Source organism: Somniosus microcephalus, chromosome 9, assembly GCF_052327205.1.
Source record: "Somniosus microcephalus isolate GS21.2 chromosome 9, FLI_Smic_1.0, whole genome shotgun sequence".
Taxonomy (NCBI): domain Eukaryota; kingdom Metazoa; phylum Chordata; class Chondrichthyes; order Squaliformes; family Somniosidae; genus Somniosus; species Somniosus microcephalus.
In genome coordinates, this window is record NC_140995.1 from 249,973,294 (window position 1) to 250,000,213 (window position 26,920).

Genomic DNA, 26,920 nt, shown 5'->3' on the forward strand with positions numbered 1-26,920 from the left:
CCGGCCCATCCCTGTCCTTTTCCATGACCACCTTAAATCTTACCATATTATGGTCACTATCACCAAAGTGCTCACCTACTAGCACTTTTTCCACTTGGCCGGCCACATTCCCTAGAATTAGGTCCAGTACCGCCCCCTCTCTTGTAGGACTTTCTACATGCTGGCTCAAAAAGCTCTCCTGGATGCACTTTAAGAATTCTACACCCTCTGAGCCTTTCACACTCTGACTATCCCAGTTAATATTGGGGAAGTTGAAATCCCCCATTCTATGATTCAATGGCCCCTCGTTCTAGACCCTCAACTCCTGGGAACAGGCCGCTTCCATCTACCCTGTCTCATCCTTTCATCATTTTAGGAGGGGAGGAGAGGGGAAAAGGGTGGAGAGAAGAGGGGAGGGGCAGAGGAGGGGAGAGGGGTTACATTTCCTCCCAGTTATCACTTGTGCTGTGCGGTTTTGTCAATTGCGTCAAGGACCATTATGTTTATTTTAAAAAGATCTATTAAAATTCCCAGCAGTGTTGAAATAGTTTCCAGTCATTTAGTCTGTTTTGTTTTTGGGGAATGGTGCGAGGCCCAGGGAAGTATGCATGTTATTCGAGCTATCAGACGGCTGGTGTGGGAAGCTGTGCTGGAGTGTTTGCTCTGGGCTCGGGTGTGTGGGTGGGGTAGGGGGATTGTGGTGGGGGGAATAATCCCTCAACCTCAAGTGTAGCTTAAACGCAAACATCACAATCTGTGCAGAGTTAATGTAAACCTTTCAGTTATCAGCAATCAGTTGTATTGCCATCCTGCTCTCCCCTTCCCTCCTGTACCCCTCCTGCCCCCTCTCCCCTCCTCTGCCCCTCCCCTCTTCTCTCCACCCTTTTCCCCTCTCCTCCCCTCCTAAAATGATGAAAGGATGAGACAGGGTAGATGGAAGCGGCCTGTTCCCAGGAGTTGAGGGTCTAGAACGAGGGGCCATTGAATCATAGAATGATGGAATGGTTACAGCACGGAAGGAGGCCATTCGGCCCATCGAGCCCGTGCCGGCTCTCTGCAAGAGCACTTCAGCGAGTCCCACTCCCCCGCCCTTTCCCCGTAACCCTGCAAATTTCTTTCCTTCAGGTACTTATCCAATTCCCTTTTGAAAGCCACGATTGAATCTGTGTCCACCACCCTTTCAGGCAGCGAATTCCAGATCCCAACCACTTTTTCCTCATGTCGCCTTTGGTTCTTTTGCCAATCACCTTAAATCTGTGTCCTCTGGTTCTCGACCCTTCCGCCAATGGGAACAGTTTCTCTCTCTCTACTCTGTCCAGACCCCTCATGATTTTGAGCACCTCTATCAAATCTCCTCTCAACCTTCTCTGCTCCAAGGAGAACAACCCCAGCTTCTCCAGTCTATCCGCGTAACTGAAGTCCCTCATCCCTGGAATCATTCTTGTAAATCTTTCCTGCACCCTCTCTAAGGCCTTCACATCCTTCCTAAAGTGTGGTGCCCAGAATTGGACACAATACTCCAGTCGAGGCTGAACCGGTGTTTTATAAAGGTTCATCATAATTTCCACACTTTTGTACTCTGCCTCTATTTATGAAGCCCAGGATCCCGTAAATTTTTTTAACCGCTTTCTCAACCTGCCCTGCCACCTTCAACGATTTGTGCATACATACCCCCAGGTCTCTCTGTTCATGCACCCCCTTTAGGATTGTACCCTTTAGTTTATATTGCCTCTCCTCGTTCTTCCTACCAAAATGTATCACTTCGCACTTTTCTGCGTTAAATTTCATCTGCCACGTGTCCGCCCAATCCACCAGCCTGTCTGTCCTCTTGAAGTCTATCACTATCCTCCTCACTGTTCACTATACTTCCAAGTTTTGTGTCATCTGCAGATTTTGAAATTGTGCCCTGTACTCCCAAGTCCAGGTCATTAATATATATCAAGAAAAGCAGTGGTCCTAGTACTGACCCCTGGGGAACACCACTGTATACCTTCCTCCAGTCCGAAAAACAACCGTTCACCACCACTCTCTGTTTCCTGTCACTTAGACAATTCCCTATCCAGGCTGCCACTGTCCCTTTTATTCCATGGGCTTCAACTTTGCTGGCAAGCCTATTATGTGGCACTTTATCAAACACCTTTTGGAAGTCCATGTACACCACGTCAACCTCATTACCCTCATCAACCCTCTCTGTTACCTCATCAAATCATTGAAGTAAGATTTAGAACAGAGAGCAGGAGAAACTTCACACTGAGAGTTGTGAGACTGTGGAATTCACTTCCATTGTTAGTGGTTGAGGCACAGACTGTCACCATTGAAGATTAGATTGGAGAGGGGGATGAAGGAAAAGGGGTTAAAGGGATACGGGAACAGAGCAGGTAAGCGTGATTGGAACTATTTGCTTGTGTGGAGGGTAAAGGCCGACACGGACAGGTTGGGCCGAATGGTCTGTTTCTGTGCTGTAACGTATATCTATGATCCCAACGGACCCAAACCCCTTCCCATTCACTCCCACTGTACACAATCCCAACGGACCCAAACCCCTTCCCATTCACTCCCACTGTACACAATCCCAATGGACCCAAACCCCTTCCCATTCACTCCCACTGTACACAATCCCAACGGACCCAAACCCCTTCCCATTCACTCCCACTGTACACAATCCCAATGGACCCAAACCCCTTCCCATTCACTCTCACCGTACACAATCCCAATGGACCCAAACCCCTTCCCATTCACTCCCACTGTACACAATCCCAATGGATCAAACCCCTTCCCAATCACTCCCACTGTCCACAATCCCAGTGGACCCAAACCCCTTCCCATTCATCCCACTGTACACAGTCCCAATGGACCAAACCTCTTCCCATTCACTCCCACTGTACACAATCCCAATGGACCCAAACCCCTTCCCAATCATTCCCACTGTACACAATCTCAATGCACCAAACCCCTTCCCATTCACTCCCGCTGTACACAATCCCAATGGACCAAACCCCTTCCCATTCACTCCCACTGTACACAATCCCAATGGACCCAAACCCCTTCCCATTCATCCCACTGTACACAATCCCAATGGACCCAAACCCCTTCCCATTCACTCCCATTGTACACAATCCCAATGGACCCAAACCCCTTCCCATTCACTCCCACTGTACACAATCCCAATGGACCCAAACCCCTTCCCATTCACTCCCACTGTACACAATCCCAAATACCAAACCCCTTCCCATTCACTCCCACTGTACACAATCCCAGTGGACTAAACCCCTTCCCATTCACTCCCACTGTACACAATCCCAAATACCAAACCCCTTCCCATTCACTCCCACTGTACACAATCCCAATGGACCCAAACCCCTTCCCATTCACTCCCACTGTACACAATCCCAATGGACCAAACCCTTTCCCATTCACTCCCACTGTACACAATCCCAATGGACCAAACCTCTTCCCATTCACCCCATTGTACACAATCCCAATGGACCAAAGCCCTTCCCATTCACTCCCACTGTACACAATCCCAATGGATCAAACCCCTTCCCATTCACTCCCACTGTACACAATCCCAATGGACCAAACCCCTTCCCATTCACTCCCACTGTACACAATCCCAATGGACCAAACCCCTTCCCATTCACTCCCACTGTACACAATCCCAATGGATCAAACCCCTTCCCATTCACTCCCACTGTACACAATCCCAATGGATCAAACCCCTTCCCATTCACTCCCACTGTACACAATCCCAATGGACCAAACCCCTTCCCATTCACTCCCACTGTACACAATCCCAATGGACCAAACCCCTTCCCATTCACTCCCACTGTACACAATCCCAATGGACCAAACCCCTTCCCATTCACTCCCACTGTACACAATCCCAATGGACCAAACCCCTTCCCATTCACTCCCACTGTACACAATCCCTCTTAAGTTTATTTCTGTAAGTTAGTTAACAATCAAATAAACAGAGGCATGACAGGGCACCTCAGTCCTGCGGAATGCACATCCCGTGCCATGTGGGAAATCTAGGACGTGTCCCGTGTCCTGGACAGCCACATGTGCAGGAAGTGTCGTTGGCTAGAGGAGCTCGAGCTCCCGGTTTTGGAGTTTGAGCAGCGACTGGCGTCACTGTGGTGTATCCGTGAGGCTGAGAGCTTCGTGGATAGCACGTTTCAGGAGGTGGTCACCCCGCAGCGTAAGAGTGTGCAGGCAGAGAGGGAATGGGTGACCATCAGACAGACAAGGAGGACCAGGCAGGTAGTGCAGGAGTCCCCTGAATGCATCTCACTCAACACTGGTGAGGGCGATGGTTCCTCTGGGGAGTACAGCCAGAGCCAAGTCCACGGCACCATGGGTGGCTCAGCTGTATGGGGGGAGGAGGAAGATCGGGAAGGCAAAAGTGGTCGGGGATTCGATAGTTAGGGGAACTGACAGGTGTTTCTGCAACCGCAGTCATGACTCCAGGATGGTATGTTGCCTCCCTGGTGCCAGGGTCAAAGATGTCACTGAGCAGCTGTAGAACATTCTGAGGGGGGAGGGTGAACAGCCAGAGGTGATGGTCCATATCGCTATGAACAACATAGGTAGAAAAATGGATGAGGTCCTGCAGGCAGATTTTAGGGAGCTAGGAAAGAGATTAAAAAGCAGGACCTCAAAGGTAGTAATCTCCGGATTACTCCCAGTGCCACGAGCTACTGAGTATAGAAATAGGAGGATCGAGCAGGTGAATGCGTGGCTGCAGAGATGGTGCAGGAGGGAGGGCTTTAGATTCCTGGGACATGGGGACCGGTTCTGGCGGAGGTGGGACCTGTACAGGCCAGATGGGTTGCACCTCAACAGAGCTGGAGCCAATGTCCTTGGGGGGGTGGGGGGTGGGTTTGCTGGTACTGTTGGGGAGGGTTTACACTAATTAGTCAGGGGGATGGGAACCAGCATGTAGCATTGGAAAGGAGAAACAAGGTGCACAAAAGATGGGGAGAGACAGATAGCACTAGAGTCAGAAATAGTAAGTTATTAGGTGGGGTCAGACTGAGAAAGAATACAAGAAGGTCTAAGACAGGTTTACAGTGCATGTGTGTGAATGCACAGTGTGGGAAATAAGGTCGGTGAGCTGCAGGTGCAAATAGACACATGGGAATAGGATGTTGAGGCGATAATGGAGACCTGATTCAAAAAGGGCAAGATTGGGTTTTAAATATTCCTGGATATAAGGTGTTCAGGAAACATAGGGAAGGAAAGGTAGGAGGTGGGGTGGCAGAATTGGTCAAGGAGAATGTTAAAGTGCTGGAGAGAGAGGATGTCCTGGAGGGGTCAAGGACAGAATCTATATGGTTAGAGTTGAGAAATAATGGAGGTGCCGTTACACGACTAGGTGTACTCTATAGGCCACCAACTAGTGGGACGGATATAGAGGAGCAAATTTGCAGGGAAATTACAGAGAGGTGCAAGAACTGTAGAGCAGTGATAATGGGGGACTTCACTTATCCTAATATAGACTGGGATAGTAATAGTGTAAAGGGCAGAGAGGGGGAAGAATTTCTGAAGTGTGTTCAGGAGAACATTCTTGATCAGTATGTTTCCGGCCCGATGAGGGAGGAGGCATTGCTGGATCTGGTTCTGGGGAATGAGGTGGGTCAAGTGCAGCAAGTGTCAGTAGGGGAACATTTAGGAAACAGTGAGCATAGTATCATAAGGTTTAGAATAGCTATGGAAAAGGGCAGGGAGCAATCTAGAGTAAAAATACTTAATTGAAGGACGGCAAATTTTAGTGGGTTGAGAACGGATCTGACCCGGGTAAACTGGAAGCAAAGATTGTCAGGCAAAACTGTAATCGAACAATGGGCTGCCTTTAAAGAGGAGATGGTTCGGGCACAGTCGAGGTACATTCCCACGAGGTGGAAAGGTGGGGCAACTAAAGCCAGAGCTCCCTGGATGACAAAAGAGATAGAGAGTAAGATGAAGCAGAAAAAGGGGGCGTAGGACAGATGTCAGGTTGAGAATACAAGTGAGAACCAGGCTGAATATAGAAAGGTCAGAGAGGAAGTGAAAAAGGAAATAAGAGGGGCAAAGAGAGAGTGTGAGAATAGATTGGCAGCCAACATAAAAGGGAATCCAAAAGTCTTCTATAGGCATATAAATAGTAAACGGGTAGTAAGAGGAGCGGTGGGGCCGATTAGGGACCAAAAAGGAGACCTACACATGGAGGTAGAGGGCATGGCTGAGGTACTAAATGAGAACTTTGCATCTGTCTTCACCAAGGAAGAGGATACTGCCCAAGTCATAGTGAAAGAGGAGGCAGTGGAGATACTGGATGGGATAAAAATTGATAAAGAGGAGGTACTAGAAAGGTTGGCTGCACTTAAAGTAGATAAGTCACCAGGACCGGATGGGATGCATCCTCGGATACTGAGGGAGGTTAAGCCGGTGGGACAGGACATACCCAGGGATGGTGATGGAGGAGTTTGGGACATTGACTGAAAGGTATGATTCTGTGAGTATGACTATGTCAGGCTGTTGCTTGACTAGTCCGTGGGACAGCTTTCCGCATTTTAGCACAAGTCCCCAGATGTTGGTGAGGAGGACTTTGCAGGGTTGACTGGGCTGGGTGTGCCATTGCCGTGTCCGTAGCCGGTGCCGAGGTCGATGCCGGCTGGTCCGTCTGGTTTCATTCTTATTGTTGTGTTTTGTAGCGGTTCAAGAAGATATAGACAGGCCGGTGAAATGGATGGACACACGACAAATGAAATTAAACGCAGAAAAGTGCGAAGTGATGCATAAGAACATAAGAAATAGGAGCCATTTGGCCCCTCGAGCCTGCTCCGCCATTCAATAAGATCATGGCCGATCTTCTACCTCATCTCCACTTTCCCGCCCGATCCCCATATCCCTTGATTCCCTTAATATTCAAAAATCTATCGATCTCTGTCTTGAAATACTCAACGACTGAGCCTCCCACAGCCCTCTGGGGTAGAGAATTCCAAAGATTCACCACCCTCTGAGTGAAGAAATTTCTCCTCATCTCAGTCCTAAATGGCCGACCCCTTATTCTGAGACTGTGACCCCTGGCTCTAGACTCCCCAGCCAGGGGCAACATCCTCCCTGCATCTACCCTGTCAAGCCCTGTAAGAAATTTGTATGTTTCAATGAGATCGCCTCTCAGTCTTCTAAACTCGAGAATATAGGCCTAGTCTACTCAATCTCTCCTCATAGGACAATCCCCCATCCCAGGGACCAGTCTGGTGAACCTTCGTTGCACTCCCTCTATGGCAAGTATATCCTTCCTTAGGTAAGGAGACCAAAACTGTCCACAATACTCCAGGTGTGGTCTCACCAGGGCCCTGTATAATTGCAGTAAGAATTTTGGTAGGAAGAACGAGGAGAGGCAATATAAACTAAAGGGTACAATCCTAAAGGGGGTGCATGAACAGAGAGACCTGGGGGTATATGTGCACAAATCGTTGAAGGTGGCAGGACAGGTTGAGAAGGCGGTTTAAAAAGCAAACGCGATCCTGGGCTTCATGAATAGAGGCATAGAGTACAAAAGCAAGGAAGTTATGATGAACTTTTTTAAAACACTGGATCGCTCTCAACTGGAGTATTGTGTCCAATTCTGGGCACCGCACTTTAGGAAGGATGTGAAGGCCTTAGAGAGGGTGCAGAAAAGATTTACAAGAATGGATCCAGGGATGAGGGACTTCAGTTACGTGGATAGACTGGAGAAGCTGGGGTTGTTCTCCTTGGAGCAGAGAAGATTGAGAGGAGATTTGATAGAGATGTTCAAAATCATGAGGGGTCTAGACAGAGTAGAGAGAGAGAAACTGTTCCCATTGGTGGAAGGGTCGAGAACCAGCGGATACAGAGTTAAGGTGATTGGCAGAAGAACCAAAGGCGACATGAGGGGAAACTGTTTTGTGCAGCGAGTGGTTAGGATCTGGAATGCACGGCCTGAAAGGGTGGTGGAGGCAGATTCAATCGTGGCTTTCAAAAGCAAACTGGATAAGTACCGGAAGGGAAAATTTGCAGGGTTACGGGGAAAGGGCGGGGGAGTGGGACTGGCTGAAGTGCTCTTGCAGAGAGCCGGCATGGGCTCGATGGGCCGAATGGCCTCCTTCCGTGCTGTAACCATTCTATGATTCTATCCCAATGAATGAAACCCCTTCCCATTCACTCCCACTGTCCACAATCCCAATGGACCAAACCTCTTCCCATTCACTCCCACTGTACACAATCCCAATGGACCCAAACACCTTCCCATTCACTCCCACTGTACACAATCCCAATGGACCCAAACCCCTTCCCATTCACTCCCACTGTATACAATCCCAATGGACCCAAACCCCTTCCCATTCACTCCCACTGTCCACAATCCCAATGGACCAAACCCCTTCCCATTCACTCCCACTGTATACAATCCCAATGGACCCAAACCCCTTCCCATTCACTCCCACTGTACACAATCCCAATGGACCAAACCGCTTCCCATTCACTCCCACTGTACACAATCCCAATGGACCAAACCTCTTCCCATTCACTCCCACTGTACACAATTCCAATGGACCAAACCCCTTCCCATTCACTCCCACTGTACACAATCCCAATGGACCCAAACCCCTTCCCATTCACTCCCACTGTACACAATCCCAATGGACCCAAACCCCTTCCCATTCACTCCCACTGTACACAATCCCAATGGACCCAAACCCCTTCCCATTCACTCCCACTGTCCGCAATCCCGATGGACCAAACCCCTTCCCATTCACTCCCACTGTACACAATCCCAATGGACCAAACCCCTTCCCATTCACTCCCACTGTACACAGTCCCAATGGACCCAAACCCCTTCCCTTCACCCCACTGTACACAATCCCAACGGACCAAACCCCTTCCCATTCACTCCCACTGTACACAATCCCAATGGACCAAACCTCTTCCCACTCACTCCCACCGTACACAATCCCCATGGACCAAACCCCTTCCCATTCACTCCCACTGTACACAATCCCAATGGACCAAACCTCTTCCCATTCACTCCCACTGCACACAATCCCAATGGACCAAACCCCTTCCCATTCACTCCCACTGTACACAATCCCAATGGACCCAAACCCCTTCCCATTCACTCCCACTGTACACAATCCCAATGGACCCAAACCCCTTCCCATTCACTCCCACTGTCCACAATCCCAATGGACCAAACCCCTTCCCATTCACTCCCACTGTATACAATCCCAATGGACCCAAACCCCTTCCCATTCACTCCCACTGTACACAATCCCAATGGACCAAACCGCTTCCCATTCACTCCCACTGTACACAATCCCAATGGACCAAACCTCTTCCCATTCACTCCCACTGTACACAATTCCAATGGACCAAACCCCTTCCCATTCACTCCCACTGTACACAATCCCAATGGACCCAAACCCCTTCCCATTCACTCCCACTGTACACAATCCCAATGGACCCAAACCCCTTCCCATTCACTCCCACTGTACACAATCCCAATGGACCCAAACCCCTTCCCATTCACTCCCACTGTCCGCAATCCCGATGGACCAAACCCCTTCCCATTCACTCCCACTGTACACAATCCCAATGGACCAAACCCCTTCCCATTCACTCCCACTGTACACAGTCCCAATGGACCCAAACCCCTTCCCTTCACCCCACTGTACACAATCCCAACGGACCAAACCCCTTCCCATTCACTCCCACTGTACACAATCCCAATGGACCAAACCTCTTCCCACTCACTCCCACCGTACACAATCCCCATGGACCAAACCCCTTCCCATTCACTCCCACTGTACACAATCCCAATGGACCAAACCTCTTCCCATTCACTCCCACTGCACACAATCCCAATGGACCAAACCCCTTCCCATTCACTCCCACTGTACACAATCCCAATGGACCCAAACCCCTTCCCATTCACTCCCACTGTACACAATCCCAATGGACCCAAACCCCTTCCCATTCACTCCCACTGTACACAATCCCGATGGACCAAACCCCTTCCCATTCACTCCCACTGTACACAATCCCAATGGACCAAACCCCTTCCCATTCACTCCCACTGTACACAATCCCAATGGACCAAACCCCTTCCCATTCACTCCCACTGTACACAATCCCAATGGACCCAAACCCCTTCCCATTCACTCCCACTGTACACAATCCCAATGGACCAAACCCCTTCCCATTCACTCCCACTGCACACAATCCCAATGGACCCAAACCCCTTCCCATTCACTCCCACTGTACACAATCCCAATGGACCAAACCTCTTCCCATTCACTCCCACTGTACACAATCCCAATGGACCAAACCCCTTCCCATTCACTCCCACTGTACACAATCCCAATGGACCCAAACCCCTTCCCATTCACTCCCACTGTACACAATCCCAATGGACCCAAACCCCTTCCCATTCACTCCCACTGTACACAATCCCGATGGACCAAACCCCTTCCCATTCACTCCCACTGTACACAATCCCAATGGACCAAACCCCTTCCCATTCACTCCCACTGTACACAATCCCAATGGACCCAAACCCCTTCCCCTTCACCCCACTGTACACAATCCCAACGGACCAAACCCCTTCCCATTCACTCCCACTGTACACAATCCCAATGGACCAAACCTCTTCCCACTCACTCCCACTGTACACAATCCCAATGGACCAAACCCCTTCCCATTCACTCCCACTGTACACAATCCCAATGGACCAAACCTCTTCCCATTCACTCCCACTGTACACAATCCCAATGGACCAAACCCCTTCCCATTCACCCCACTGTACACAATCCCAATGGACCAAACCTCTTCCCATTCACTCCCACTGTACACAATCCCAATGGACCAAACCCCTTCCCATTCACTCCCACTGCACACAATCCCAATGGACCAAACCCCTTCCCATTCACTCCCATTGTACACAATTCCAATGGACCCAAACCCCTTCCCATTCACTCCCACTGTACACAATCCCAATGGACCAAACCCCTTCCCATTCACCCCACTGTACACAATTCCAATGGACCAAACCTCTTCCCATTCACTCCCACTGTACACAATCCCCATGGACCAAACCCCTTCCCATTCACTCCCACTGTACACAATCCCCATGTACCAAACCCCTTCCCATTCACTCCCACTGTACACAATCCCAATGGACCAAACCTCTTCCCATTCACTCCCACTGTACACAATCCCAATGGACCAAACCTCTTCCCATTCACTCCCACTGTACAGAATCCCAATGGACCAAACCCCTTCCCATTCACTCCCACTGTACACAATCCCAATGGACCAAACCTCTTCCCAATCACTCCCACTGTACACAATCCCAATGGACCAAACCTCTTCTCATTCACTCCCACTGTACACAATCCCAATGGACCAAACCCCTTCCCATTCACTCCCACTGTACACAATTCCAATGGACCCAAACCCCTTCCCATTCACTCCCACTGTACACAATCCCAATGGACCCAAACCCCTTCCCATTCACTCCCACTGTGCACAATCCCAATGGACCAAACCTCTTCCCATTCACTCCCACTGCACACAATCCCAATGGACCCAAACCCCTTCCCATTCACTCCCACTGTACACAATCCCAATGGACCCAAACCCCTTCCCATTCACTCCCACTTTACACAATCCCAATGAACCAAACCCCTTCCCATTCACTCCCACTGTACACAATTCCAATGGACGAAACCTCTTCCCATTCACTCCCACTGTACACAATCCCAATGGACCAAACCTCTTCCCATTCACTCCCACTGTACACAATCCCAATGGACCCAAACCCCTTCCCATGCACTCCCACTGTACACAATCCCAATGGACCAAACCTCTTCCCATTCACTCCCACTGTACACAATCCCAATGGACCAAACCTCTTCCCAATCACTCCCACTGTACACAATCCCAATGGACCAAACCCCTTCCCATTCACTCCCACTGTACACAATCCCAATGGACCAAACCCCTTCCCATTCACCCCACTGTACACAATCCCAATGGACCAAACCCCTTCCCATTCACCCCACTGTACACAATCCCAATGGACCAAACCTCTTCCCATTCACTCCCACTGTACACAATCCCAATGGACCAAACCCCTTCCCATTCACACCCACTGTACACAATCCCAATGGACCAAACCTCTTCCCATTCACTCCCACTGTACACAATCCCAATGGACCAAACCCCTTCCCATTCACTCCCACTGTACACAGTCCCAATGGACCAAACCTCTTCCCATTCACTCCCACTGTACACAATCCCAGTGGACCAAACCCCTTCCCATTCACTCCCACTGTACACAATCCCAGTGGACCAAACCCCTTCCCATTCACTCCCACTGTACAGAATCCCAATGGACCAAACCCCTTCCCATTCACCCCACTGTACACAATCCCAGTGGACCAAACCCCTTCCCATTCACTCCCACTGTACACAATCCCAATGGACCAAACCCCTTCCCATTCACCCCACTGTACACAATCCCAATGGACCAAACCTCTTCCCATTCACTCCCACTGTACACAATCCCAGTGGACCAAACCCCTTCCCATTCACTCCCACTGTACACAATCCCAATGGACCAAACCTCTTCCCATTCACTCCCACTGTACACAATCCCAATGGACAAACCCCTTCCCATTCACTCCCACTGTACACAATTCCAATGGACCCAAACCCCTTCCCATTCACTCCCACTGTACACAATCCCAATGGACCAAACCCCTTCCCATTCACCCCACTGTACACAATCCCAATGGACCAAACCTCTTCCCATTCACTCCCACTGTACACAATCCCAATGGACCAAACCCCTTCCCATTCACTCCCACTGTACACAATCCCAATGGACCCAAACCCCTTCCCATTCACTCCCACTGTACACAATCCCAATGGACCAAACCTCTTCCCATTCACTCCCACTGCACACAATCCCAATGGACCCAAACCCCTTCCCATTCACTCCCACTGTACACAATCCCAATGGACCCAAACCCCTTCCCATTCACTCCCACTTTACACAATCCCAATGAACCAAACCCCTTCCCATTCACTCCCACTGTACACAATTCCAATGGACGAAACCTCTTCCCATTCACTCCCACTGTACACAATCCCAATGGACCAAACCTCTTCCCATTCACTCCCACTGTACACAATCCCAATGGACCAAACCTCTTCCCAATCACTCCCACTGTACACAATCCCAATGGACCAAACCCCTTCCCATTCACTCCCACTGTACACAATCCCAATGGACCCAAACCCCTTCCCATTCACTCCCACTGTACACAATCCCAATGGAGCAAACCTCTTCCCGTTCACCCCACTGTACACAATCCCAATGGACCAAACCCCTTCCCATTCACCCCACTGTACACAATCCCAATGGACCAAATCCCTTCCCATTCACTCCCACTGTACACAATCCCAATGGACCAAACCCCTTCCCATTCACCCCACTGTACACAATCCCAATGGACCAAACCCCTTCCCATTCACCCCACTGTACACAATCCCAATGGACCAAACCTCTTCCCATTCACTCCCACTGTACACAATCCCAATGGACCAAACCCCTTCCCATTCACTCCCACTGTACACAATTCCAATGGACAAAACCTCTTCCCATTCACACCCACTGTACACAATCCCAATGGACCAAACCTCTTCCCATTCACTCCCACTGTACACAATCCCAATGGACCAAACCTCTTCCCATTTACTCCCACTGTACACAATCCCAATGGACCAAACCCCTTCCCATTCACACCCACTGTACACAATCCCAATGGACCAAACCCCTTCCCATTCACTCCCACTGTACACAGTCCCAATGGACCAAACCTCTTCCCATTCACTCCCACTGTACACAATCCCAATGGACCAAACCTCTTCCCATTCACTCCCACTGTACACAATCCCAATGGACCCAAACCCCTTCCCATTCACTCCCACTTTACACAATCCCAATGGACCAAACCTCTTCCCATTCACTCCCACTGTACACAATCCCAATGGACCCAAACCTCTTCCCATTCACTCCCACTGTACACAATCCCAATGGACCCAAACCCCTTCCCATTCACTCCCGCTGTACACAATCCCAATGGACCAAACCTCTTCCCATTCACTCCCACTGTACACAATCCCAATGGACCCAAACCCCTTCCCATTCACTCCCAGTGTACACAATCCCAGTGGACCAAACCCCTTCCCATTCACCCCACTGTACACAATCCCAATGGACCAAACCCCTTCCCATTCACCCCACTGTACACAATCCCAATGGACCAAACCTCTTCCCATTCACTCCCACTGTACACAATCCCAATGGACCAAACCCCTTCCCATTCACACCCACTGTACACAATCCCAATGGACCAAACCTCTTCCCATTCACTCCCACTGTACACAATCCCAATGGACCAAACCCCATCCCATTCACTCCCACTGTACACAATCCCAATGGACCAAACCTCTTCCCATTCACTCCCACTGTACACAATCCCAATGGACCAAACCTCTTCCCATTCACTCCCACTGTACACAATCCCAATGGACCAAACCTCTTCCCATTCACTCCCACTGTACACAATCCCAGTGGACCAAACCCCTTCCCATTCACCCCACTGTACACAATCCCAATGGACCAAACCCCTTCCCATTCACTCCCACTGTACACAATCCCAATGGACCAAACCCCTTCCCATTCACCCCACTGTACACAATCCCAATGGACCAAACCCCTTCCCATTCACTCCCACTGTACACAATCCCAATGGACCAAACCTCTTCCCATTCACTCCCACTGTACACAATCCCAATGGACCAAACCTCTTCCCATTCACTCCCACTGTACACAATCCCAGTGGACCAAACCCCTTCCCATTCACCCCACTGTACACAATCCCAATGGACCAAACCCCTTCCCATTCACTCCCACTGTACACAATCCCAATGGACCAAACCCCTTCCCATTCACCCCACTGTACACAATCCCAATGGACCAAACCCCCTCCCATTCACTCCCACTGTACACAATCCCAATGGACCAAACCTCTTCCCATTCACCCCACTGTACACAATCCCAATGGACCAAACCCCCTCCCATTCACTCCCACTGTACACAATCCCAATGGACCAAACCCCTTCCCATTCACACCCACTGTACACAATCCCAATGGACCAAACCTCTTCCCATTCACTCCCACTGTACACAATCCCAATGGACCAAACCCCTTCCCATTCACTCCCACTGTACACAATCCCAATGGACCAAACCCCTTCCCATTCACTCCCACTGTACACAATCCCAATGGACCAAACCCCTTCCCATTCACTCCCACTGTACACAATCCCAATGGACCAAACCCCTTCCCATTCACCCCACTGTACACAATCCCAATGGAGCAAACCTCTTCCCATTCACTCCCACTGTACACAATCCCAATGGACCCAAACCCCTTCCCATTCACCCCACTGTACACAATCCCAATGGACCAAACCTCTTCCCATTCACTCCCACTGTACACAATTCCAATGGACCAAACCCCTTCCCATTCACCCCACTGTACACAATCCCAATGGACCAAACCCCTTCCCATTCACTCCCACTGTACACAATCCCAATGGAGCAAACCCCTTCCCATTCACTCCCACTGTACACAATCCCAATGGACCAAACCCCTTCCCATTCTCTCCCACTGTACACAATCCCAATGGAGCAAACCTCTTCCCATTCACTCCCACTGTACACAATTCCAATGGACCAAACCCCTTCCCATTCACTCCCACTGTACACAATCCCAATGGATCAAACCCCCTCCCATTCACTCCCACTGTACACAATCCCAATGGACCAAACCCCTTCCCATTCACCCCACTGTACACAATCCCAATGGACCAAACCTCTTCCCATTCACTCCCACTGTACACAATCCCAATGGACCAAACCTCTTCCCATTCACTCCCACTGTACACAATCCCAATGGACCAAACCCCTTCCCATTCACTCCCACTGTACACAATTCCAATGGACGAAACCTCTTCCCATTCACACCCACTGTACACAATCCCAATGGACCAAACCTCTTCCCATTCACTCCCACTGTACACAATCCCAATGGACCAAACCTCTTCCCATTCACTCCCACTGTACACAATCCCAATGGACCAAACCCCTTCCCATTCACACCCACTGTACACAATCCCAATGGACCAAACCTCTTCCCATTCACTCCCACTGTACACAATCCCAATGGACCAAACCCCTTCCCATTCACTCCCACTGTACACAGTCCCAATGGACCAAACCTCTTCCCATTCACTCCCACTGTACACAATCCCAATGGACCAAACCTCTTCCCATTCACTCCCACTGTACACAATCCCAATGGACCCAAACCCCTTCCCATTCACTCCCACTTTACACAATCCCAATGGACCAAACATCTTCCCATTCACTCCCACTGTACACAATCCCAATGGACCCAAACCTCTTCCCATTCACTCCCACTGTACACAATCCCAATGGACCCAAACCCCTTCCCATTCACTCCCGCTGTACACAATCCCAATGGACCAAACCTCTTCCCATTCACTCCCACTGTACACAATCCCAATGGACCAAACCCCTTCCCATTCACCCCACTGTACACAATCCCAATGGACCAAACCCCTTCCCATTCACTCCCACTGTACACAATCCCAATGGACCAAACCCCTTCCCATTCACCCCACTGTACACAATCCCAATGGACCAAACCCCTTCCCATTCACTCCCACTGTACACAATCCCAATGGACCAAACCTCTTCCCATTCACTCCCACTGCACACAATCCCAATGGACCCAAACCCCTTCCCATTCACTCCCACTGTACACAATCCCAATGGACCCAAACCCCTTCCCATTCACTCCCACTTTACACAATCCCAATGAACCAAACCCCTTCCCATTCACTCCCACTGTACACAATTCCAATGGATGAAACCTCTTCCCATTCACTCCCACTGTACACAATCCCAATGGACCAAACCTCTTCCCATTCACTCCCACTGTACACAATCCCAATGGACCAAACCTCTTCCCAATCACTCCCACTGTACACAATCCCAATGGACCAAACCCCTTCCCATTCACTCCCACTGTACACAATCCCAATGGACCCAAACCCCTTCCCATTCACTCCCACTGTACACAATCCCAATGGAGCAAACCTCTTCCCGTTCACCCCACTGTACACAATCCCAATGGACCAAACCCCTTCCCATTCACCCCACTGTACACAATCCCAATGGACGAAATCCCTTCCCATTCACTCCCACTGTACACAATCCCAATGGACCAAACCCCTTCCCATTCACCCCACTGTACACAATCCCAATGGACCAAACCCCTTCCCATTCACCCCACTGTACACAATCCCAATGGACCAAACCTCTTCCCATTCACTCCCACTGTACACAATCCCAATGGACCAAACCCCTTCCCATTCACTCCCACTGTACACAATTCCAATGGACAAAACCCCTTCCCATTCACACCCACTGTACACAATCCCAATGGACCAAACCCCTTCCCATTCACTCCCACTGTACACAGTCCCAATGGACCAAACCTCTTCCCATTCACTCCCACTGTACACAATCCCAATGGACCAAACCTCTTCCCATTCACTCCCACTGTACACAATCCCAATGGACCCAAACCCCTTCCCATTCACTCCCACTTTACACAATCCCAATGGACCAAACCTCTTCCCATTCACTCCCACTGTACACAATCCCAATGGACCCAAACCTCTTCCCATTCACTCCCACTGTACACAATCCCAATGGACCCAAACCCCTTCCCATTCACTCCCGCTGTACACAATCCCAATGGACCAAACCTCTTCCCATTCACTCCCACTGTACACAATCCCAATGGACCCAAACCCCTTCCCATTCACTCCCACTGTACACAATCCCAGTGGACCAAACCCCTTCCCATTCACCCCACTGTACACAATCCCAATGGACCAAACCCCTTCCCATTCACCCCACTGTACACAATCCCAATGGACCAAACCTCTTCCCATTCACTCCCACTGTACACAATCCCAATGGACCAAACCCCTTCCCATTCACACCCACTGTACACAATCCCAATGGACCAAACCTCTTCCCATTCACTCCCACTGTACACAATCCCAATGGACCAAACCCCATCCCATTCACTCCCACTGTACACAATCCCAATGGACCAAACCTCTTCCCATTCACTCCCACTGTACACAATCCCAATGGACCAAACCTCTTCCCATTCACTCCCACTGTACACAATCCCAATGGACCAAACCTCTTCCCATTCACTCCCACTGTACACAATCCCAGTGGACCAAACCCCTTCCCATTCACCCCACTGTACACAATCCCAATGGACCAAACCCCTTCCCATTCACTCCCACTGTACACAATCCCAATGGACCAAACCCCTTCCCATTCACCCCACTGTACACAATCCCAATGGACCAAACCCCTTCCCATTCACTCCCACTGTACACAATCCCAATGGACCAAACCTCTTCCCATTCACTCCCACTGTACACAATCCCAATGGACCAAACCTCTTCCCATTCACTCCCACTGTACACAATCCCAGTGGACCAAACCCCTTCCCATTCACCCCACTGTACACAATCCCAATGGACCAAACCCCTTCCCATTCACTCCCACTGTACACAATCCCAATGGACCAAACCCCTTCCCATTCACCCCACTGTACACAATCCCAATGGACCAAACCCCCTCCCATTCACTCCCACTGTACACAATCCCAATGGACCAAACCTCTTCCCATTCACTCCCACTGTACACAATCCCAATGGACCAAACCCCTTCCCATTCACTCCCACTGTACACAATCCCAATGGACCAAACCCCTTCCCATTCACACCCACTGTACACAATCCCAATGGACCAAACCTCTTCCCATTCACTCCCACTGTACACAATCCCAATGGACCAAACCCCTTCCCATTCACTCCCACTGTACACAATCCCAATGGACCAAACCCCTTCCCATTCACTCCCACTGTACACAATCCCAATGGACCAAACCCCTTCCCATTCACTCCCACTGTACACAATCCCAATGGACCAAACCCCTTCCCATTCACCCCACTGTACACAATCCCAATGGAGCAAACCTCTTCCCATTCACTCCCACTGTACACAATCCCAATGGACCCAAACCCCTTCCCATTCACCCCACTGTACACAATCCCAATGGACCAAACCTCTTCCCATTCACTCCCACTGTACACAATTCCAATGGACCAAACCCCTTCCCATTCACCCCACTGTACACAATCCCAATGGACCAAACCCCTTCCCATTCACTCCCACTGTACACAATCCCAATGGAGCAAACCCCTTCCCATTCACTCCCACTGTACACAATCCCAATGGACCAAACCCCTTCCCATTCTCTCCCACTGTACACAATCCCAATGGAGCAAACCTCTTCCCATTCACTCCCACTGTACACAATTCCAATGGACCAAACCCCTTCCCATTCACTCCCACTGTACACAATCCCAATGGATCAAACCCCCTCCCATTCACTCCCACTGTACACAATCCCAATGGACCAAACCCCTTCCCATTCACCCCACTGTACACAATCCCAATGGACCAAACCTCTTCCCATTCACTCCCACTGTACACAATCCCAATGGACCAAACCTCTTCCCATTCACTCCCACTGTACACAATCCCAATGGACCAAACCCCTTCCCATTCACTCCCACTGTACACAATTCCAATGGACGAAACCTCTTCCCATTCACACCCACTGTACACAATCCCAATGGACCAAACCTCTTCCCATTCACTCCCACTGTACACAATCCCAATGGACCAAACCTCTTCCCATTCACTCCCACTGTACACAATCCCAATGGACCAAACCCCTTCCCATTCACACCCACTGTACACAATCCCAATGGACCAAACCTCTTCCCATTCACTCCCACTGTACACAATCCCAATGGACCAAACCCCTTCCCATTCACTCCCACTGTACACAGTCCCAATGGACCAAACCTCTTCCCATTCACTCCCACTGTACACAATCCCAATGGACCAAACCTCTTCCCATTCACTCCCACTGTACACAATCCCAATGGACCCAAACCCCTTCCCATTCACTCCCACTTTACACAATCCCAATGGACCAAACCTCTTCCCATTCACTCCCACTGTACACAATCCCAATGGACCCAAACCTCTTCCCATTCACTCCCACTGTACACAATCCCAATGGACCCAAACCCCTTCCCATTCACTCCCGCTGTACACAATCCCAATGGACCAAACCTCTTCCCATTCACTCCCACTGTACACAATCCCAATGGACCAAACCCCTTCCCATTCACCCCACTGTACACAATCCCAATGGACCAAACCCCTTCCCATTCACTCCCACTGTACACAATCCCAATGGACCAAACCCCTTCCCATTCACCCCACTGTACACAATCCCAATGGACCAAACCCCTTCCCATTCACTCCCACTGTACACAATCCCAATGGACCCAAACCCCTTCCCATTCACTCCCACTGTACACAATCCCAATGGACCAAACCTCTTCCCATTCACTCCCACTGTACACAATCCCAATGGACCAAACCTCTTCCCATTCACTCCCACTGTACACAATCCCAATGGACCAAACCTCTTCCCATTCACTCCCACTGTACACAATCCCAGTGGACCAAACCCCTTCCCATTCACCCCACTGTACACAATCCCAATGGACCAAACCCCTTCCCATTCACTCCCACTGTACACAATGCCAATGGACCAAACCCCTTCCCATTCACCCCACTGTACACAATCCCAATGGACCAAACCCCCTCCCATTCACTCCCACTGTACACAATCCCAATGGACCAAACCTCTTCCCATTCACCCCACTGTACACAATCCCAATGGACCAAACCCCTTCGCATTCACACCCACTGTACACAATCCCAATGGACCAAACCTCTTCCCATTCACTCCCACTGTACACAATCCCAATGGACCAAACCCCTTCCCATTCACTCCCACTGTACACAATCCCAATGGACCAAACCTCTTCCCATTCACTCCCACTGTACACAATCCCAATGGACCAAACCTCTTCCCATTCACTCCCACTGTACACAATCCCAATGGACCAAACCCCTTCCCATTCACCCCACTGTACACAATCCCAATGGACCAAACCCCTTCCCATTCACTCCCACTGTACACAATCCCAATGGAGCAAACCCCTTCCCATTCACTCCCACTGTACACAATCCCAATGGACCAAACCCCTTCCCATTCTCTCCCACTGTACACAATCCCAATGGAGCAAACCTCTTCCCATTCACTCCCACTGTACACAATTCCAATGGACCAAACCCCTTCCCATTCACTCCCACTGTACACAATCCCAATGGATCAAACCCCCTCCCATTCACTCCCACTGTACACAATCCCAATGGACCAAACCCCTTCCCATTCACCCCACTGTACACAATCCCAATGGATCAAACCCCCTCCCATTCACTCCCACTGTACACAATCCCAATGGACCAAACCCCTTCCCATTCACTCCCACTGTACACAATCCCAATGGATCAAACCCCTTCCCATTCACCCCACTGTACACAATCCCAATGGATCAAACCCCCTCCCATTCACTGGTGTTGTACACACTCCCAAGGTCTTAAAACCCTGTTAGTTTTAGTTGTGGAAATAGAGGTAAACAAGTATGATTTGATTGGGATTACAGAAACGTGGCTGCAGGGTGGGCAAGGCTGGGAACTTAACATCCAGGGATATACAATATTTAGGAAGGATCGGCAAAAAGGTAGGGGAGGTGGGGTAGCATTGCTGGTAAAGGAGGGGATTAATGCAATGGAAAGGAAGGATATTAACTTGGATGAAACGGAATCTGTATGGGTAGAAATGAGAAATAGCAAGGGGAGGAAAACGTTAGTGGGTGTGATATATAGGCCTCCAAATAGTAATATGGAGGTGAGGGAAGGCATAAAAAGGGAAATTAGAGAAGCGTGCGATAAGAGCACAGCTGTCATCATGGGTGACTTTAATTTACATATTGATTGGACTACCCAAATTAGTAAAAATTCTGAGGAGGAGGAATTCCTGGAATGTTTTCGGGACGGTTATCTGGACCAATATGTCGAGGAGCCGACTCGAGATCAGGCCATTTTAGACTGGGTATTGTGCAATGAGAAGGGACTTATCAACAATCTTCTTGTACGAGGCCCCTTGGGTCAGAGCGATCATAATATGATCGAGCTCTCAGTCGAGATGGAGAGTGAGGAAATTGCATCAGAGACTAAGGTCCAGAACTTAAATAAAGGGAATTACGAGGGTATGAGACGGGAATTGGGTAAGATTGATTGGGTGGTGTTTCTGGGGGGATTGACAGTGGATAGACAATGGCAAGCATTCAAAGATAGAATGGAAGAATTCCAGAACATGTTTATACCGGTTTGGCATAAAAATAAACCTAAAAAGGTGGCTCAACCGTGGATAACGAGGGAAATTAGGGACAGCATAAAATCAAAAAAAAGGGCATATCAACTGGCAAAAAAAAGCACCAGACCGGAAGATTGGGGGCAGTACAGGATACAGCAAAAGAGGACAAAGGGATTAATCAGGAAGGGGAAAATAGAATACGAAAGTAAACTTGCAGCAAACATAAAGACAGACTGCAAAAGCTTTTATCGGTATATCAGGAGGAAAAGACTGGTAAAATCCCAAGTCGGTCCCTTGCAGTCCGATTCGGGAGAATATATAATGGAGAATAAGGAAATGGCAGACCAATTAAACTCATACTTTGGTTCTGTATTCACAAAGGAGGACACAAATAACCTCCCAGGAATATCGGCAAACATAGGGACTAATGAGAGGGAGGAGCTGACAGAAATTAGTATCTCTAGGGATATGGTGTTGGGTAAGTTGAGGGGACTGAAGGCCGACAAATCCCCGGGGCCTGATAAACTACATCCTAGGGTACTTAAGGAGGTGGCCCTGGAGATAGCAGATGCTCTAAGGATCATCTTCCGGAACTCCATTGACTCGGGAACAGTACCCGTGGATTGGAGGGTAGCTAATGTTACCCCAATATTTAAAAAGGGGGGTAGAGAGAAAGCAGGGAATTATAGACCAGTAAGCCTTACATCGGTTGTGGGCAAAATGCTAGAGTCCATTATTAAGGATAAAATAGCGGAGCACTTGACAAATGGGGAAAGGATCGGACAGAGTCAACATGGATTTACAAAGGGTAAATCGTGTTTGACTAATCTGCTGGAATTTTTTGAGGAAGTAACTGGTAAAATAGATGGGGGAGAGCCAGTGGATGTGGTGTACCTTGACTTCCAGAAAGCCTTCGATAAGGTTCCACACAAAAGATTATCATGCAAAATTAAGGCTCATGGGATTGGGGGCAAAGTATTAACGTGGATAGAGAACTGGCTGGCGGATAGAAAACAGAGAGTTGGAATAAACGGCTCGTTTTCGGAGTGGCAGGCAGTGACCAGCGGGGTGCCGCAAGGATCTGTCCTGGGACCCCAGCTGTTCACAATATATATAAATGATCTGGATCAGGGAATTGGATGCAATATTTCCAAATTCGCTGACGACACTAAACTAGGAGGAGGGGTGGGCTCTGATGAGGATGTCAGGAGGCTACAGTGCGATTTGGACAGGTTGGGGGAATGGGCGGATACGTGGCAGATGCACTATAATGTGGATAAATGCGAGGTTATCCACTTTGGGGGTAAAAACAGGAGGGTAGATTATTATCTAAATGGCAATAGATTGGGAGATGGGGAAGTGCAGAGGGACCTGGGTGTTCTTGTGCACCAGTCACTGAAGGAGAGCATGCAGGTGCAACAGGCGATTAAGAAGGCAAATGGTATGTTGGCCTTCATATCAAGGGGGTTCGAGTATAGGAATAGGGATACCTTACTACAGCTGTACAAGGTGCTGGTGAGACCGCATCTGGAGTATTGTGTACAGTTTTGGTCGCCCCATCTGCGGAAGGATGTTCTTGCCATGGAAAGAGTGCAGCGGCGATTCACCAGGCTGATACCTGGAATGGCGGGAATGACCTACGAGGAGAGATTGAATAGTTTGGGCTTGTACTCACTGGAGTTTAGAAGATTGAGAGGGGATCTCATCGAAACATATAAAATTATGGCAGGCCTGGACAGGCTGAATTCAGAGAGAATGTTTCCAATGGCAGGGGAGCACAGAACCAGGGGCCACAGTCTAAAAATAGCGGGCAAATCATTTAAAACAGAGATGAGGAAGAATTTCTTCACTCAAAGAGTGGTGAGCCTGTGGAATTCCCTGCCACAGAGGGCTGTGAAGGCTAATTCAATAAATATTTTCAAGAGAGAATTGGATATATTTCTGAAGGCTAAGGGGATTAAGGGTTACGGAGAAAAGGCGGGGACGGGGTACTGAACTGGTAAGATCAGCTAAGATCTCAGATGAAGATCAGCCATGATCTCATTGAATGGCGGAGCAGGCTCGAAGGGCCGAATGGCCTACTCCTGTTCCTATCTCTCTATGTTATTCACTCCCACTGTACACAATCCCAATGGACCAAACCGCATCCCATTCACTGGTGTTGTACACACTCCCAAAGGCTTAAAACCCTGTTATTCACTCCCACTGTAAACAATCTCAATGGATCACATCCATTCCTCCAATACAGTTCCTGTTCCTATTTGGGACAGTCTTCACAGTAGTGGTTGTTGCTGCCCTTTGCTGAATTTTACAAGGCCCTGCTGTAGACCGCGGAGCCTCTGAAGGTTGAATCACTCCTGTGTGAACCACATTTTGTGCTCCCTGTTTGTTGAGACTATGTTGCTCTGTCAATGATTAAATGGGTTGTGGGACAAGGATTAATAACCCTGGTTATTTTTAACCAGCGTTTACACTAATCCTGAGCCAAAAATAAAATTCCTTGGCAAACGAGTTCTGAGTTTCTCAGGATTTAGATTTTGGCTGCGGGATCCTTACAGGAGAGGGTGGGGGTGGGGGAGAACATGTTTAACTCTCCAACCCCTGAGCGTTCTCCGCCTGGAAAGAGAAACAAGGAAAAGTTCCCAACAATCCTGGTCATTTTTCAAAGATCCACCCCACCTACCCACCTTCTCCCCATCTCCCCAACCCCCACCTACCCACCTTCTCCCCAACCCCACCTACCCACCTTCTCCCCATCTCCCCAACCCCACCTACCCACCTTCTCCCCATATCCCCAACCCCACCTACTCAACTTCTCCCCATATCCCCAACCCCACCTACCCACCTTCTCCCCATCTCCCAACCCCACCTACCCACCTTCTCCCCATATCCCCAACCCCACCTACCCACCTCTCCCCATATCCTCAGCCCCACCTACCCACCTTCTCCCCCATCTCCCCAACCCCCACCTACCCACCTTCTCCCCAACCCCACTGACCCACCTTCTCCCCTTCTCCCCAACCCCACCTACCCACCTTCTCCCCATATCCCCACCCCACCTACCCACCTTCTCCCCAAATCCCCAACCCCCACCTACCCACCTTCTCCCCATATCCCCCAACCCCACCTACCCACCTTCTCCCCATATCCCCAACCCCACCTACCCACCTTCTCCCCATATCCTCAGCCCCACCTACCCACCTTCTCCCCATATCCCCAACCCCACCCACCCACCTTCTCCCCATATCCCCCAACCCCACCTACCCACCTTCTCCCCATATCCCCAACCCACCTACCCACCTTCTCCCCATATCCCCCAACCCCACCTACCCACCTTCTCCCCATATCCCCAACCCCACCTACCCACCTTCTCCCATATCCCCCAACCCCACCTACGCACCTTCTCCCCATAATCCCCAACCCCACCCACCCACCTTCTCCCCATATCCCCCAACCCCACCTACCCACCTTCTCCCCATATCCCCAACCCCACCTACCCACCTTCTCCCCATATCCCCCAACCCCACCCACCCACCTCTCCCCATATCCCAACCCCACCTACCCACCTTCTCCCCATATCCCCAACCCCACCTACCCACCTTCTCCCCATATCCCCCAACCCCACCTACCCACCTTCTCCCCATATCCCCAACCCCACCTACCCACCTTCTCCCCATATCCCCAACCCACCTACCCACCTTCTCCCCATATCCCCCAACCCCACCTACGCACCTTCTCCCCATATCCCCAACCCCACCTTCCCACCTTCTCCCCATATCCCCAACCCCCACCTTCTCCCCATATCCCCAACCCCACCTACCCACCTTCTCCCCATATCCCTCAACCCCACCTACCCACCTTCTCCCCATATCCCCAACCCCACCTTCTCCCCATATCCCCAACCCCACCTACCCACCTTCTCCCCATATCCCTCAACCCCACCTACCCACCTTCTCCCCATATCCCCAACCCCACCTACCCACCTTCTCCCCATATCCCCCAACCCCACCTACCCACCTTCTCCCCATATCCCCCAACCCCACCTACGCACCTTCTCCCCATATCCCCAACCCCACCTTCCCACCTTCTCCCCATATCCCCAACCCCACCTACCCACCTTCTCCCCATATCCCCCAACCCCACCTACCCACCTTCTCCCCATATCCCCAACCCCACCTTCCCACCTTCTCCCCATATCCCCAACCCCACCTTCCCACCTTCTCCCCATATCCCCAACCCACCTACCCACCTTCTCCCCATATCCCAACCCCACCTACCCACCCCTTCTCCCCCATATCCCCCAACCCCACCTTCCACCTTCTCCCCATATCCCCAACCCCACCTTCCCACCTTCTCCCCATATCCCCAACCCC

The 26,920-nt window shown here is 50.2% G+C and overlaps 2 protein-coding genes across 8 annotated transcripts in view; one reads left to right on the forward strand and one right to left on the reverse strand.

Moving 5' to 3' along the window:
* Positions 1-26,920, forward strand: part of lclat1 (lysocardiolipin acyltransferase 1) — a 292,648-nt gene that overhangs the window by 126,811 nt on the left and 138,917 nt on the right. The gene's annotated exons all lie outside the window — the stretch shown is intronic.
* Positions 25,134-26,920, reverse strand: part of LOC147113211 (complement component C9-like) — a 25,494-nt gene continuing 23,707 nt past the window's right edge. The window contains exon 6 of the mRNA XM_085996277.1: positions 25,134-25,163. Coding sequence (XP_085852403.1) covers positions 25,134-25,163 — 30 coding nt within the window. The remainder of the gene's footprint in view (positions 25,164-26,920) is intronic.